At 40.8% G+C, this 14,878-nt stretch overlaps 1 protein-coding gene across 2 annotated transcripts in view; it reads left to right on the top strand.

The window, feature by feature from the left end:
* The window catches only part of Astn1 (astrotactin 1), a 304,509-nt gene extending 293,898 nt beyond the window's left edge, over positions 1–10,611 (top strand). For both annotated transcript variants that reach the window (XM_051186059.1, XM_051186060.1), the window contains exons 21-23: positions 437–537; positions 5,845–6,028; positions 10,114–10,611. In XM_051186059.1, the coding sequence (XP_051042016.1) occupies positions 437–537; positions 5,845–6,028; positions 10,114–10,351 (523 nt within the window). In that variant the 3' untranslated portion in view covers positions 10,352–10,611. The remainder of the gene's footprint in view (positions 1–436; positions 538–5,844; positions 6,029–10,113) is intronic.
* Positions 10,612–14,878: the final 4,267 nt, after the last annotated feature.

Here is a 14,878-nt window from a genome sequence, read left to right on the forward strand (position 1 = left end):
AACACCATTTGTTTTGAAACAGTATAACAGATAAATAAGTTGAAAAGAAAAAGAAGTCACCTAGAATTCTCAAGGTTGGAAAAGCACAGGTTTCTAGTCCTTGTGTCAGACTGAGTAGGTCTGAGCTGAGCCTGAGAATTTCCAGCAATAGTGTTGAGGTTGCTGGCCTGGGGCTTCCCTATGGAAAAGAAGTGTCCTTCACTAGGATGCTTTTTATCATACACCCCTCAAGGCAGCATATCCCAACTATAGACCACAGAAAGCAGTGGAGGGGGAGGGGGGACTTCATGTCACTGCTCTCTAACCAGAGTGCTATGGGAGCAATATGTGTCCCAACCTTCTATTCAGACAAAGCTGGGCGTCAAGACAGAGTTGCTCAGCCCTAACCCTCAGACATGCCCTCTCTAATAATGCCACCCTCGTACCTCTCCACCAGGTTCACTCTCTGGGGAGTAGACAACACAGGGCGACGCTCCAGGCCAAGTGATGTGATTGTGAAGACCCCATGTCCTGTAGTGGATGATGTCAAAGCCCAAGGTAAGGGACACTGAGGTTAGCAATGTCTACACATGATTGCCCAGCCATCTATGCTTGCCACACTAAAGAACCGGTAATGAAAGCAGTGAACAGCATGATCTAGAGTTTGACAGGAAGGAAGAATCCAGGCACAAGGTAGAAGCTTGGGTTTTATATCAGTACTGCTGTGCACTCTGACAGAAAAATTCACTGTGTTCTATTACCGAATACAGCTATCCCATAATACAGGAGTCAGCAATAGACATTAGTAAAGTCCCCAGGCACGTAGGTGCTCAGGTCCATGCAAAAGTACCCATCTTCTCTGCCTTAACAATTGGATCACTTGCTCTTTGTGGGATTTGTACCTCTGAAAGTTTTTTCTGAACTAAATTATACAAAGCCACAGACTTGGATTTGATCAGTTATCAGCCCTCTTTCGATGTACCTAAGTCTTTAACTCCATACTGTAAAGTTATCATGAGCCAGTTCTTCAATGTAAGCTCCCTCACTGGCATTGGACTTGGTCCACTAGGAAGTTTGTCATCAGCCATCATCCAGCACACACGAGATGCTCCCTGGCTGGTCTTGGCATCATCCCCTGCTCCAAAGTTTTCACATTTCTGAAGCCAGAATTCTTCATATATGCTTCCCACATCTACAGGACTCAAGCACCAACTAAGGTGATACTATAAGCCCCTAACATCAATTAGGCAGAACTGAAATTGGACCCTTTTGATCAGCAGAGATACTGAACACTTTGGTTCCACAGATTCCAGTCAGGAACAGACCATGGCTAAGCTAATTTTCTGATACCCCCCCCCATTATCTCACATATGGTTCTTGGCTATGTGCATATCATCTTAACCAAGAGGGACACCATCCTATAATGCCATAGGGTGACATGATGATGATGAAAATCATTTGGAGAAGAGTGGTCTAGACCTACTTTATTTAGTTCATCTGTTTTTTGAAGAACAAGCCAGCGAAAGTGAAATGACACCTTCTTGTAGCCGGGATGGGATCCCCCAAATGGGCTGCCCACCTAGCTCTGCTTTAATTCAAACCATTGGTTTTTATTTTAGTACTATACAACAAATATTTTCATAGTTAATTGTATTGGCATGTTATAGGGACAGGGTTTACAAATACATCTGACTGGGGGATAAGAAAAGTCACTTAATCACTTGTGCCTCTGAAGTTATTACCTCATTTTAATCATACTGTTTCCCCTAGCCCCATGCTGCCATGTTTTGTGTCTTCTTTATTTGTCTTGGCATCAAGGAAAACATGATATATTGAGAAATTGGCAGTAAAAAAATAATAATTATTTCCCCTCCGTTCCCTTCATTCACTTGTTTCTGTGTGTACTTGCTCATTTGATTGGTGCTGGGACTTCTGGTCCCTGTATGTTCTTTAAAAGATATTACACAGCTCATGTCTGTTCCCCTCAGTATGTGACCCCAGTACCCATCGTGTCATTGAAATCTGATGCAGACACCCCACTTAAAATAGCAAAGTCTATCTCAATACTTCCATCCTTCTCCCTTGTGTTTTATCTCCTCACCTTCTAACACACATCATTTCCCTTATTTATGATGTTTCATTGCTGACTTGGCGATCTCCCATAACAACAGTGCAAATACAAGATGGGGATTTTTGTCAGATTATCTCAGTTATTTGATTACCAAGACAGGAAAGTTTCAGGAATAGTGAGGCATTCCATAACAATTTTATAAAATCAATGAATAAATATAATGTTACATTGTACTAAATCCAAGTTTTGCATTTAGTAAGCCTTTTATTCTCCTGATAACCTTGGGAAGTGTATATTACTATCCATTATTGGAAAGACAGGAAAACTAAGATCCAAACAGGTTAAGTAATATATCCAAGGCCAATACACAGGAACCCAAGTCTATTCAAACCTCTGATGGCTGCCCTCAGCCCTGCCCTTGAATCTAATGGCTTCAGTGCAGCCCTGTTATTTTATACTACTGTTTAAGAGACCTCAGAGCCATTCTAGTAATTCAGCCTCCCTTTTTTGCAATGAGGCTACGTTGCCAGTCTACCTTGCCATCCTTTCACCTGCACTTCACTTGTTTCTAACTCATGTGTATTAAGGGGGGAGGACTTGAATTTGCATGGGTAACTGAAGACTTCTGCAAAGCTCAAAGCTAAGTAAAACAATAATTTAAAATACCTGCAGTCTTTGGGTTGGTGAATTCTTATAACCCATAAAAGCTAATTAAGCAAAAAGTCTCAAAAATTTAATTAACAACAACAAAAGAATTGTTAAAGGAAAACAAAAGTCCACTTCTCTCAGTGGAGATAGGAGGAGCCAGATGTGGTCATGCTCTGGGAGCTGAAGCATAGTTTTTTTCTGAATATATGATCCTGTTTACTGATAGGTTTTCAATCTTACCCTTCAACTAGATTATCTTGGTTTTAGCAGATTTGTTGTGGAACTTGGTTTTGCCCACAGGATGCAGATGTTGGCTTGTTCAACTAAAAGTAACTATTATGTTAGGAGAGTGACTGCATTCACCAGGAATCACCACCTCTGCCATAGCCATTTCTCAACAGTAAATAAGTAGAACCTGGAACTGAACACAGTATCTCCCATTGCAAGAAATATTATGAGAGGAATTCCGAATCATCCTGTCTAAGCTATGGTCTGAGTACCAATGGTTCTCCTTCCCTAGCCATTCTTGTGTCTGCAAAACACTCCCTGCCTTCCAAACAATATGAATTAGTCATCAGACCTGGCCCTCTGCTTCATTCTCTACTAATTCCAGAAAAGACAGCCCCCACTCCCTGGCACACTTACAGTGACTTCCTGCTTACATGTGCGCTATTGGAGATAGTATCCCAAGATTCTGCCCTCTTATACCTTAAACTGTTCATATGCCACTGATGACTGCATCAGTGCAAAGTAGCAACTGCAAACAGAGAGTTCAGAAGTTTACCTGAAGGCCACATTAGCAATGTGACCTCGACTTGGTAACCTCTAACCTCTTCTGTCTCTTAATCTCAGATGTATGCAGTGAGGGGATGTAAAATTCTTAGCCTATTAAATAAATAAACCTTGAATAACGATGAGATATTATGGAACTTTAGTTTCTAAATTGCTGCCTTCTTTATCTAAAAATCCTATTATAGCTGCCTGAGGATTTTCACAACCTAAAAACCTAAATGGATTTCTGAAAGACAGTCATGTGTAATGAGACTGAATGTGTAGCCTGTAATGTTTGTTTCTGGTGTTAGTGTAAACAAGATTGGAGATGGAACACTTAGAAATCCTGCTACAAAGTGAATTCAAGCTATACTCAAAGTTATGAGCTCCATTCAGTTAGCTAACAATTTCTGATCAGCTCTTTCATCTATATAGCTTCTAAGGATATCAAGAAAGTAAGGTCTAGTGCTTGTCCCCCAAATGATCAACATGGCGTGGAGGCCATCACTGGGTATAGGTTTTATTCATTTTACCCATAAACCCCTCAGTTGAATCTGTCACTTACCAATATTCCCAATTCACTTGGAATTAGCACAAGGAGTCTCGTGCTGTGATTGGCTAATGGGTCAAGTAGGCATAATCCAGATTTTCTCACCCAAGAACTCAGTTTCTTCAACTCCAGAATTAACACACCCAAGAGAAAGCATTTCTTACCAGCTCAGTGGATGGATGTTAGTTCTGAGATGTTTAGGCAGAACATGCAAAAGCATCTCTTTTCTGATAGCTGTAATGAGAAAACATGTAATGATAAAAATCCTTGAGTTACAAAACAAAACAATAATAAATGCCAAGTATATGCAAAGCTGTTACTGCTTTACCATGTCTCCAAGCTCAGTCTTAGCCACAGATGCCTTTGAGGCAAATATAAATTAAACTGAATGATTACTCATTTAGGATTGCATAATGTTTCTAACTTGAGGTTTTGGATGTATACAGATCGCCATGTTACCTTTATGTCAGTCCTACATGATTCCAACAAATGTTCTGTGTTTCAAAGTCATTGCCTCTCCAATTTTTTCCTCATGGCTCAGAAGTATTATCTGGTGATACCTCACTTTATCTCTTAGCCAAAGCCTACCTCCTATGGCCAGGGCTTCCCTAATGCTTTTTTACATAACCACTTGGTACCCAGGGAAATGCTACCTACAGGTATAAAGTTGTCATGTCAGTGTCTCATGGGAGTAAACTTGAACCAGTCTTATATGGAAGCAAACTTGGACCAACCTTTAATGGTAGCTGCACATGAAGACTTTATTTTTCCCATTGTATGGCTCAGTAGTTATTTGGGAACTTCATAGCCCTCTCCTGCAAAATATAACAGGTTCCCAGGATGGTATTACCAGCTTCCTAGTATAATCCTTTATATTTTCTCTCATTTCTTGCCTCATTGGCTTTTATCCCCAGCCTTACTTCTCTGGGATTACACTTTCCCATCAAGCATGAATGTATGAGCTTTTGCCTCAGGTTATGTATTTTTAAGTAAGCCTTGGTAAGACAAAGAGTATTGCAGCTGAAATTGACCTTAGAGGTGTATTAGTCAAAGACATTTAATTTATTAAAGAGAAAACTGAAACACAGTGGTACAGAGGTAAAGTGAATTACACAAATCAATCTCACACTTTAGAGTCAGTGTTTTAACATAATATTATACACACATTAATAAATATGCATGTGTTTATTTGTTGGCACATTATAAATATGTGCACATATATTGAATATAATTGCACATATATAATCAGTGGCTAAATGTTATGTAATGATATTTTGATCAGTAATGGACCACATATATCACAGTGTTCCCATGAGACTATAATGAAGCTATATATTTCTTATGTGCAGTAATGCTGTAGGAGTCATGATGTAAGAGAGGGTGCATTCTCATAGGCTTATGGTGCTGATGTAAACAAACCTACTGTGTTCTCAGCCTCATAACATATGCAACTATGTGTATTAAGTAATATTGATCATGATAACTAGCAACTACCATTGTTATTTATTTCAGACTGTACTCTACTTATAAAATAGCTTATTGAAAATAGTGCACTATGTTACAGCAGCAGCACCCTCATAGATCTGTGTCTAGCATGTCTTCTGATTGAGTCCCTTCTCTTGTTCCTGTTTTAATCTTGTGGTGTTCATCACGATTGTAGGACCAACAGGGTATGCCCTGAGTCTATCACATGTTGAACGTGTTAATAGATGGCACCATCTACATTTGTGTTGGAGCACTCTATATCATCTCTGCACAGAGTTGAAATACCCAAATGATGCATTTCTCAAAGCACAACTGGCCTTGCCTTTTCTTCCTTCCACAGAAATAGCAGACAAGATCTACAATCTCTTCAATGGCTACACCAGTGGCAAGGAGCAACAGACTGCCTATAACACACTTCTGGATCTGGGTTCCCCCACTTTGCATCGAGTCCTCTACCACTATAACCAGCACTATGAGAGTTTTGGGGAATTCACTTGGCGGTGTGAGGATGAATTAGGACCCAGGTACTGAACAAACTGTCTCTTTTAAACACTCTATGGAGTCTTGTGTCTCTTGTGCTGTAATACTGAATCATGAAAGTGGCAGAGGCTCTCTGAGTGATCTCAGATGCTCAGAGAACTAAGTATCATGCTTTACCCAGCCCATCTCACAAAGAATGGTTTGGAATAAGCTCTTTTCAAGCAGCTAAGTCATGAATTCACATCCTGATCTCTGGAAATAAGCCTTTGCTCCTGGTCTTGATCTCACTGACACAGAATTCCAATTGCTAAATTTACAAGAAATGAAACCTCAGTCTTGTGAAAGGAAATCAAAAGTTTTATTGAGGATGTCATCATGAATCATCTAGTGCCCATGAATGTTAACTATATTATGCAGATTTTTGCATGTTCATTCAAGGTGGTATCAGAGAAGATGAGGCCTCCATTAAGGTGACATGTTATTTGCCTACTTACTACCTACCCAATCCTGTTACTTCCTAATACACAATATACACTGTTTTTAGGTTATAGGGAAGTAGGAAATGAGGAGTGCAGAGAGATATCACTTCCTGTTTATTATGACCATATATTGAGATAGTAGACTTTCTGAAATTCTTAAACATTATGAAGAAGGGGGTTGCATAAAGCTTAGTACTATAAATTATTCAAGAACTCGTGAAAATTGAAAACAGGGCAAGGACTGTGAGAATGGGGAAAAGAAGAAGAAGTGAGTGAAATGGAGGACTGTGTGCTGTGTGGTGGAAGGTGGAGGTCAGAAAGCTAGAGAGATGGGGGAGCAAGGAACAGAGGGTGTAATCGAGACCAGGAGAGGAGGCAAAATCAATCAGGGAAACTGGCACTGCAATATCCATGCCCACCCACTACCTGAAGCTCTTAAACAGTTTTTACACTTTAGCAACAGGTGAAGCAGTGTTCCTCAGAAGTCATCCCATCCAAATCATATGACTTCTAAAAACACTCACCTCAGTAGTTGTAAAACTTCCCAGAAGATCCTTGTTCAAGACATTTTCTCTTTATTTTCTTCTCTCTCTGTCTCTGTCTCTCTCTCTCTATCTCTCTCTGTGTGTGTATGTGTGTATACACTGGAGTGTGGGTGTGGTTGGAGGCTAGAGGTCAATGCTGGGCATTGCTCTGCCTGTCTCTACTTTTACGGATCTGGGATGGCAAACACACCTTATCCCTGTGCTCTGGTTTCTGAGGATTGCATTTGCATCTGAATGGCAAGCACTTTGTTGACTGAGCCATCTTTCCAAGTTCTACATTATTATTTTTGAAGGAAGTCGAAAATTCAGGGCATTCTTCCTGGAATCAAACGATTATCCGTATAAAATCAGGTAGGATCTTGTTACTGTAAGTTTTACCTGTACCTTACATGGAATGATAGAGTTTGAACAAACAAAGCCACTGTTGTGGATCTAAGGGAAATACATAGGGGGCAGTTAATCTGTCTTGTCTTAGTATTTTTAAGAAATAAATGCTGCCTTGGAATGTAGATAAATATTAAGGAATGTCTTTTCTACTCTATACCATAACTCTACCCCTAGCCAAATTATAGCTCACAGCTGATATAGTCTTCTCTAAGCACCTCCTCTCCTTCTACTCTTTCCTTTCCCTTCTGGTCCTAGCATCCCACTTTCCCTCTCTTCCCTTCTTTCATCTGAGATTTATTGAGTATACGCACACACAGTACTTTGTTAAGGAGCATAGATGCCACCATTTGAACAGCACTAACATGGCATAGTTCATTATTACTTCTAAATGCATTTGAATCTTTAAAATTTCTCTTTTGTGACTCAAAACTCAGAAGGAAAATTGGTTAATGCAGAAAGTGAACAGGGGAGGAAATGGGGATGCCACTGTGAAACAAAGTCCACGGTTGACTGTGCACCCTTCTCTCCACACTCTCCTCCCTGGGTCCCTGGAGGATAAGGCTGGCCTTTCACAAATCCGTAGTAGAAAACATTGTGCTAGTCCATTAGTCCATGGAAACAAAGTCTTTAATGTTGTGAATCTCAGGGAGAGCCACAGGAAAGGAAAAGTCCACCGCCTTAAGGGACATCAACTCACTCTGGGGTTAATTGTGAGAATTAATAAAAATGGGTCTGTGGGTACACACTTCCTGTTAGCAAACAGAAAGGGTTCCCACAGTTCTGTTAGATCCAATTCTATTAAAACCCGAGGCTTCCAGACTGAGCTGAGGTTGCAAACACTCTGAGGACAACAGTGTTGCACCACTGCTGACAAAAAAGACTGTTGATTCTAAGATGGTCAAGGGCAGACCCAAAGTAATTATTATTTAAAGAACAATCAGTGAGCAATGAGAACAGCAACAAAGACTCCATAGACTAATTCAATTCACTCTTTTGAAAGGCTACTGGGTTGTGCTCCATCTGTTTCTGGAAGATGATGAGATGTTGTTGTCATTCCTTCCGCATACAATGCCCCCACCCCTGCTTCTTTCAGCTCCTCAGAAGGCTAACTAACTAGAGTACACAATAGAAGGATTAGGAGGAAAGGGCCAGCAAAGCCCTTGGTGGTGATGGCTTTTGGAAAACCTGCCTAAACAAACCACAGCAAGTGATAGGGAACATACAGATAGTCATCCTTCTGAGAGACTATTTATTCACCTGGCAGAGTATTCCTTTCAGTTTCTCTGACCATCCACCATTGGAGAAAACACAGCTTCTTTGCAGTGAGGTCACACTGCAAAGGGCTCTCAGCCCCTGGACGTTGCTGCTTGAAGCTAACATCTTTCCTCCAACATCAGCTTCACCCTCCTTTTTCCTGTCATCCTAGGAATCCAGTATTACCATCCCTGACAACATACTCACTGCCCAGATGAAGAGAAATTTAAATGAATGCAGTTATTCTTCTTTGAAATGTTTATTATAAATGACATGTAGAAAAATTCCCATTGATTAAAGCAGAAAAGAGATGATTCTTCACAGGAGAAGTTTTCTGGCTTAGCAGTGAGCTAATACTGTAAGGGGGGGTCTGTTCTGCAAGCTTTCTAGCCATCATCCTGAGCCTTATCTGAGCTTCTCCAATAGAAGAATCATCTTCCTGGCTCCCTGGCCACTTACATCTTTGAAGACTAGAAAAGAAACAACCAAGTGGGGGAATCCCTTGTCCTAGGTGCTTAGAGAGAAAGCCATTGTTGCTTCCAGATATCCTTTATCTCTGACACCAGGAAAAAGGGCACAGTATCATCCATGTTAGCCATGTCTCCAAGCTGTGTGCTAGAGGCCACCACATGCTAAGGCATCAGCATTTTCCGATGTGTGTAATTCTGGGCAACCTTGTTCTCCTCTCCTGCTCTGGGGATCCTCAATGGCTTAGTTGTCCTCTCATCCACTCCCTTGCTTGTTTTTTCAACTGTTGTTACCAGCAACAGCAAAGGCCTTGTGGTTTTATGAAGGAGATAAAGAAGTGGAACATGAGCTACCTTGAAGGTTAATTAGGTGTTGTGTGCACCTGGGAGTCTGCTCCATCCAAAATATGCTCTGGTGTCAATGTGAGCCAGAGCCCTATTGTTCCCAAGCTTATTGTACTATAATTACCTCAGAACAGGCATAATTGGTTACATCAGATGCCCGCTTTTGCCCCACTATATTGACTGTTTTTTATCAATTCAAATATAGCCTTGAAATGAGAAATACTCAAGCAAGTATATTACTTGTCATTTAGTGATGATAAATTACTGGTTTTTATAGAACATTGATTTGATTTCATTCAAGACTACATACAGAGATCTGATTTAAAACATTATTTATTCCCTCTAAAATATTAGTTATTCGTTTTCTCAGTTTTATTATTTTTATGGCTGCATTTGTTACTTCTAATCTTATGTGTACCTGCATCACTTTGCAATTCCATGCCATTAATTAATTAATTCATTCATTCATTCATCAGACAGACAAGCATGAAGGATCTGTTGTACTAAGTGGAAAAGATAGAATGGTCATCTTTATCCTCTTAAAATCAAGAGTCTCTCTCTGGTAGCATTTTTTTTTCTGGCCTTCTCCTTTTGGCTTGTTTGTTTGTTTGTTTGTTTTCTGACAAAAACATCCTTCTCTTTTTATCTGTAGGAAAGCAGGCCTCATCCTTTCCCAGCTTGGAGATCTGAGCAGCTGGTGCAATGGACTACTTCAGGAGCCCAAGATAAGCTTGAGGCGTGGTTCGCTCAAGTACCTGGGCTGCCGCTACAGTGAGATCAAGCCTTATGGACTGGACTGGTCAGAGCTCAGCCGGGACCTCAGGAAGACATGTGAGGAACAGACCTTGAATGTTCCCTACAATGACTATGGGGACAGTAAAGATATCTAGCACCATGGGGCCAAGGTATAGCTGCCGAAATAAAGCAGGAGAGAAGAGGGGGGCATCTGGGTTAATTTGTGGATTTTTAGATATTTTTTAATGGGACATCCAAAGCTCCACAGGTACCTTCTAACCAGGACAAGAGTGATCCTTGCTCCCTACAGGACTTGTCCAGTGTGATTATCTCCATCTGCATGATCAGTCAACCCGACAGCCAGTAGCTTCATGCAGCACTATTTTGTTTCCTTAGCAGATTACCTTGAAACTCACTTTGCTATTCATTTTTTTCATTCACGTTTTATTTTTCTTCAAGAAATTCACCAGAATGCTTAAGAGCTCCATCCTACTTCCTACACAAGGTTGAAGGTGGAGCTTCTTCTGTTAATGGGTTCCCAATGGCACCTGGGGACAGAAGTGGAAGCTTAAATCTTCACCTGCCTCATGCTCCAGCTCAGGCATTTCTTCAGCAGCATCAGAATGCTGGGAACCAGGGCATGAGCCCAAGAAGATAATGAGGCGGTCCATGTCTGTTTCTCATGGGCTTTCACCCAAACTCCCCTGCACCTCATTGGTGAAACCAGGTTCTTTTTCAGGTCCACTGGGTCTTATAGAGTTTTAGGTCTTCCCTTCCTCCATGTTAAGCCAGGTCTAGAATTTCTGTCCTTTCTTCTAAACATTATCTTTGAGAGGCAGTGAGATATCATCAGTCAAATATAGCTCCAGAGAGGGCTACTTGCAAGACTACTTAGTAGGTTCCATTGCAGGAAATAAGTGGAGTTTGTTTAAAAATATTTATACAGTCCTAGACTACCAACAGAGATCTAAGAGCCTTGATTCTGTCTGGTCTTGTGCTTCTTCCTCTGGATAGAAAGGACTTGATTGATGTTTGAACTAATCCAGAAATGAGATTCTTTCTTGCTATTATAAATCTGAAAAGCACGTCCCTCCACACTCCCCTTACTATATTTTCTTAAGTATTTTTAAACATTGACAGTCCTTTCTCTGATGTCAATCAGTCAGAGTCTGTCATTGTCACTGCCTATCCATGCAACTCTGCCAGTTACTGAGAATAGAAGACCCTCTGGATAGATCAGAATATCTGTTAATCACCCGTAAGGACTAAGGCTCAATTTGCACTCACTGTCCAAGAATAGTGATGACCCAGCTAACAGGGAGGCTAGTCTTTCATAAACAACCTAATGAGGCCAGGTTGACTAGTGATGGCTCAATGTACATTCAGCCAGCTTGCCTTGACAGGAACTCTTTGAATGGAAACACATGACACAGAACTGGAAGACTTTATAGTGCAGTCACTGAGCCTTATTCAGGCTTTCCAATTAGGAATAATGACAGACAACATTGATAATTTTCTGTGTGATGGTCACTACTGTGAACACTTTACTGAATTCTCACAGCAACCCCTTAAAGAAAGTTCTGTTCTTATCTCCCTTTTAGTGATGAGCAAACAAAGGCCGGGAGGTGACTCAATGGTCCCCAGGTCCCTCATATATGCCTCAAGCAGCAGAATGAGCTCAGTGTTTCCAGAGCACAGAACCATAACCACTCTGTGTTGCCTAAAGCATACAGCTGTCCAAGCGCTAAGCTCCACAGGGAACCTGCTCAAGCTCAACTTCCTAAGGAACCATGTACAGAATGCCCACCATGCAATGGAAAGGGTGGAAAGGGAAAGAACCAAAGTACACCAACAGCCTTTGGAGTCAGGGCATATTTGGTGCCCTCAGCACTGCAGCAAACTGGCTTCCCCATGAGTGAGTGGGGAGGACATTAAATTGCAGGCTGCTCTTATTCCTCCTTTGCTTCTTTCTTAGAGAAGTATTGCAAGACTTAACTTGTACATTTTGCCTCAAAAATTTCCTAACTTTTAGAACAAACTACAGCTGAAAACTTGGTTGTCTCACCTATGGCCAGTACAGGAGCTTCAGTGAAAAGGCCTCCAAGGGCAAGTTGTTCACCATTGCCAGATAAGAGAATGCTATGAGACAGTATGGCAGGGTGCGTACATCTCCTAACTGCTGCCCCCCCTTTCCATCCTTCTATTCAACTCTATGAAGAAAATACTGTCTTGAGTATGAGCAGAAGGATGGTGAGGCTGCTGATGCCTTCCAGCTCTGTTGAAGGTAGGAGCAACATGAATGGGTTAGGGGTAGTCTTGAGATGGTTATACATGTGGACTTTTACCCTCAGAGAGATCAGGATAACACCCTGCCAACGATTCTCAGTTCTTACTGGAGGAACTGTCTAGAAAGGCTAATGCAGTCAAGCCAGTATTAAACCTCATTTCCAAGCTGCCAAATGGGTCTTAAGAGAGCCACTTCTGTCCACCTAAACTCTTCCAGTTCTGTGTCAAACTGAGACCTCTATTGTTTCCTCTTGAATGCACACAAACCACTGTATAGCATCAGACCCTTAACTGAGTGTGCAATTGTTTCTCTTGAAGTTTGGCCCGTTCATTATTTTTAATTAACCATATTCCTTGATATTCAAATGTTCTATTAAAAAAAACTAAGTGTGAAAAAATACTCCACTACTGTAGACAGAAGAGATGGTATAATGTGACCAACTTCAATTATAACAGTGTTGTTTAAGAGAATTATTGTACGATTATGAGAAATGAAGTAATTGAGTAAATAATAAACAAAGCTGTTAGTTAAGTGCTGAGTGTGTGGCTATTGCCTCGTGTTGTCCCATAAACTGAGAGATCACAATGACCTACTGGTGAATTAAAGTTTTAAATGTTATAATTTACATTCCAAATACCTAGGCTTTGAAGCCATTGTCTTAACTAGAAAATGAAACACTTTCCACAGTCAATTATAAACTTACTTTTATGTGGTAATGATATTCATTTTCTATCCCCTCCTCCAGGTAAGTAGTGAGTGGAATGCCTTACGTATTTGTTATATCCCAGACATGAGAGTCACAAGCTTTCTCTCTGTCAAAGCATGGCTTTCCACGTTGCCCCTACCCCTACAAGGGGAAGATAGACTGACACAAAGCATAAGATGGCAGGAAAGGTGCTGGAATATAACCCTGTACATTTAAGAAAAATGTTGTAAAAGGCTATCCCAAATCCATTTTTGTGTTTTGAAAAGTCATTTGGGATTTGTTGGGTGTTATGAAACACCTCCTGGCGAGTAGCCTCAAATGTTTAATCTGTTTTTTTTCCACTCTGCAGTGCGACTTTCGATGTTTCTTGTCTGCTACCAAAACATATGCTTCACTTTAAATTCACCAATAATCAGAGGTTAAGAGTCTGGGTTTAATATATCCTCTGAAAGGCAATGATCAAAGTCCTAGTCCCTGCCTAGGCAGGGATGATTAAAAGAAGACAGACCGTAGCGTGTTACATTTTGGCCACAAGTTCTTCCACACCCCTTTCATCTAAATGTTCTTCTGCTTCTGCCTTCAAGTTTGGGCAGGTTTATGGCTGTTTTGGTCAATAGGTTATAATAGAAGTGACAGTTTGTGACTTCTACATCAGAGCATAAAAGGCTTTGGGACTTCAGTCTCCTCTGGAACTCTTGCTTTTGGAACAGACAGTAGTCACCTAAGAAATCCAAGACTTGGAGCTGGAGCAATGATGGCACCACAGCTAAAAGGGCATTCTCTTCTCACAGAGAACCTGGGCTCAGCTTCCAGCTCCCACATAGCAGCTCTTAACTATCTGATACTACAGTTCCAGGGGATCTGACACTCTCTTCCGGCCTCCAGACACATGTATAAATATATTCAGGCAAAGTCTTCTTACACACATAGTAAAAATAAATAAGTCCTTTTTGAAAATGAAAGAAGTGCAAGGCTGCTGAGCTTCCTTCTGCTCCATGATGTGGAGGTTGTATGTTAATTCTTGGGTCCACAGTACCCATTAGGGCAATTCTATTGAGAACACACTAATGAAATAATCTGGCACCTATTTCATAGGACCACCAACCTCTGTCAAAATAATGAGGAAAGTAAGAATCCCCTTATCAAGCCTGTCTAGAATTCTTAACATTCATCCCAATTATTTAAGATAGTGAAATGGTTGTGTCCTGTGAATTAAAATAATCAAATGAATACTAACATGTCTATTCTATCTGCTACTGACCAGCATATAGGTAAGAGTTCCCTTGGTGTAAATTTATCTCAAAAAAGTGAGGAATAAATGTAGGCATGCCTGTCTAAATAGGATGTTCTTCTCACTGATGAACAGAGTCTGTGGTCCATGAAAGGACTACAGAAAGAAAGGTGGATACTGTGCCCGAGGGCTTCCAGGAGAGCAAGCCCCAAAGCATAAATGGTAACACTGTGAGAAAGGAGACATTATTTTATGGCCAGAAAATTTAAGAATACTCCAGCAAGGAGTGAGAAAAAGTACTGGATGAAAGGGGCACTTTAAGCTATTCCGTTTGTATGTCCTTTTGCATTTGGAACTTGGTGGAAATGGACGTGCCAGCCCACACTTCCTATGTACCAGGTCCTGTGCTAAACCCTTACTTGCATAATATCTTCTAATCTTCATCCCAAGTCTGAAAT

This window comes from Phodopus roborovskii, unplaced genomic scaffold (assembly GCF_943737965.1).
Source record: "Phodopus roborovskii unplaced genomic scaffold, PHOROB, whole genome shotgun sequence".
Classification (NCBI taxonomy): Eukaryota; Metazoa; Chordata; class Mammalia; order Rodentia; family Cricetidae; genus Phodopus; species Phodopus roborovskii.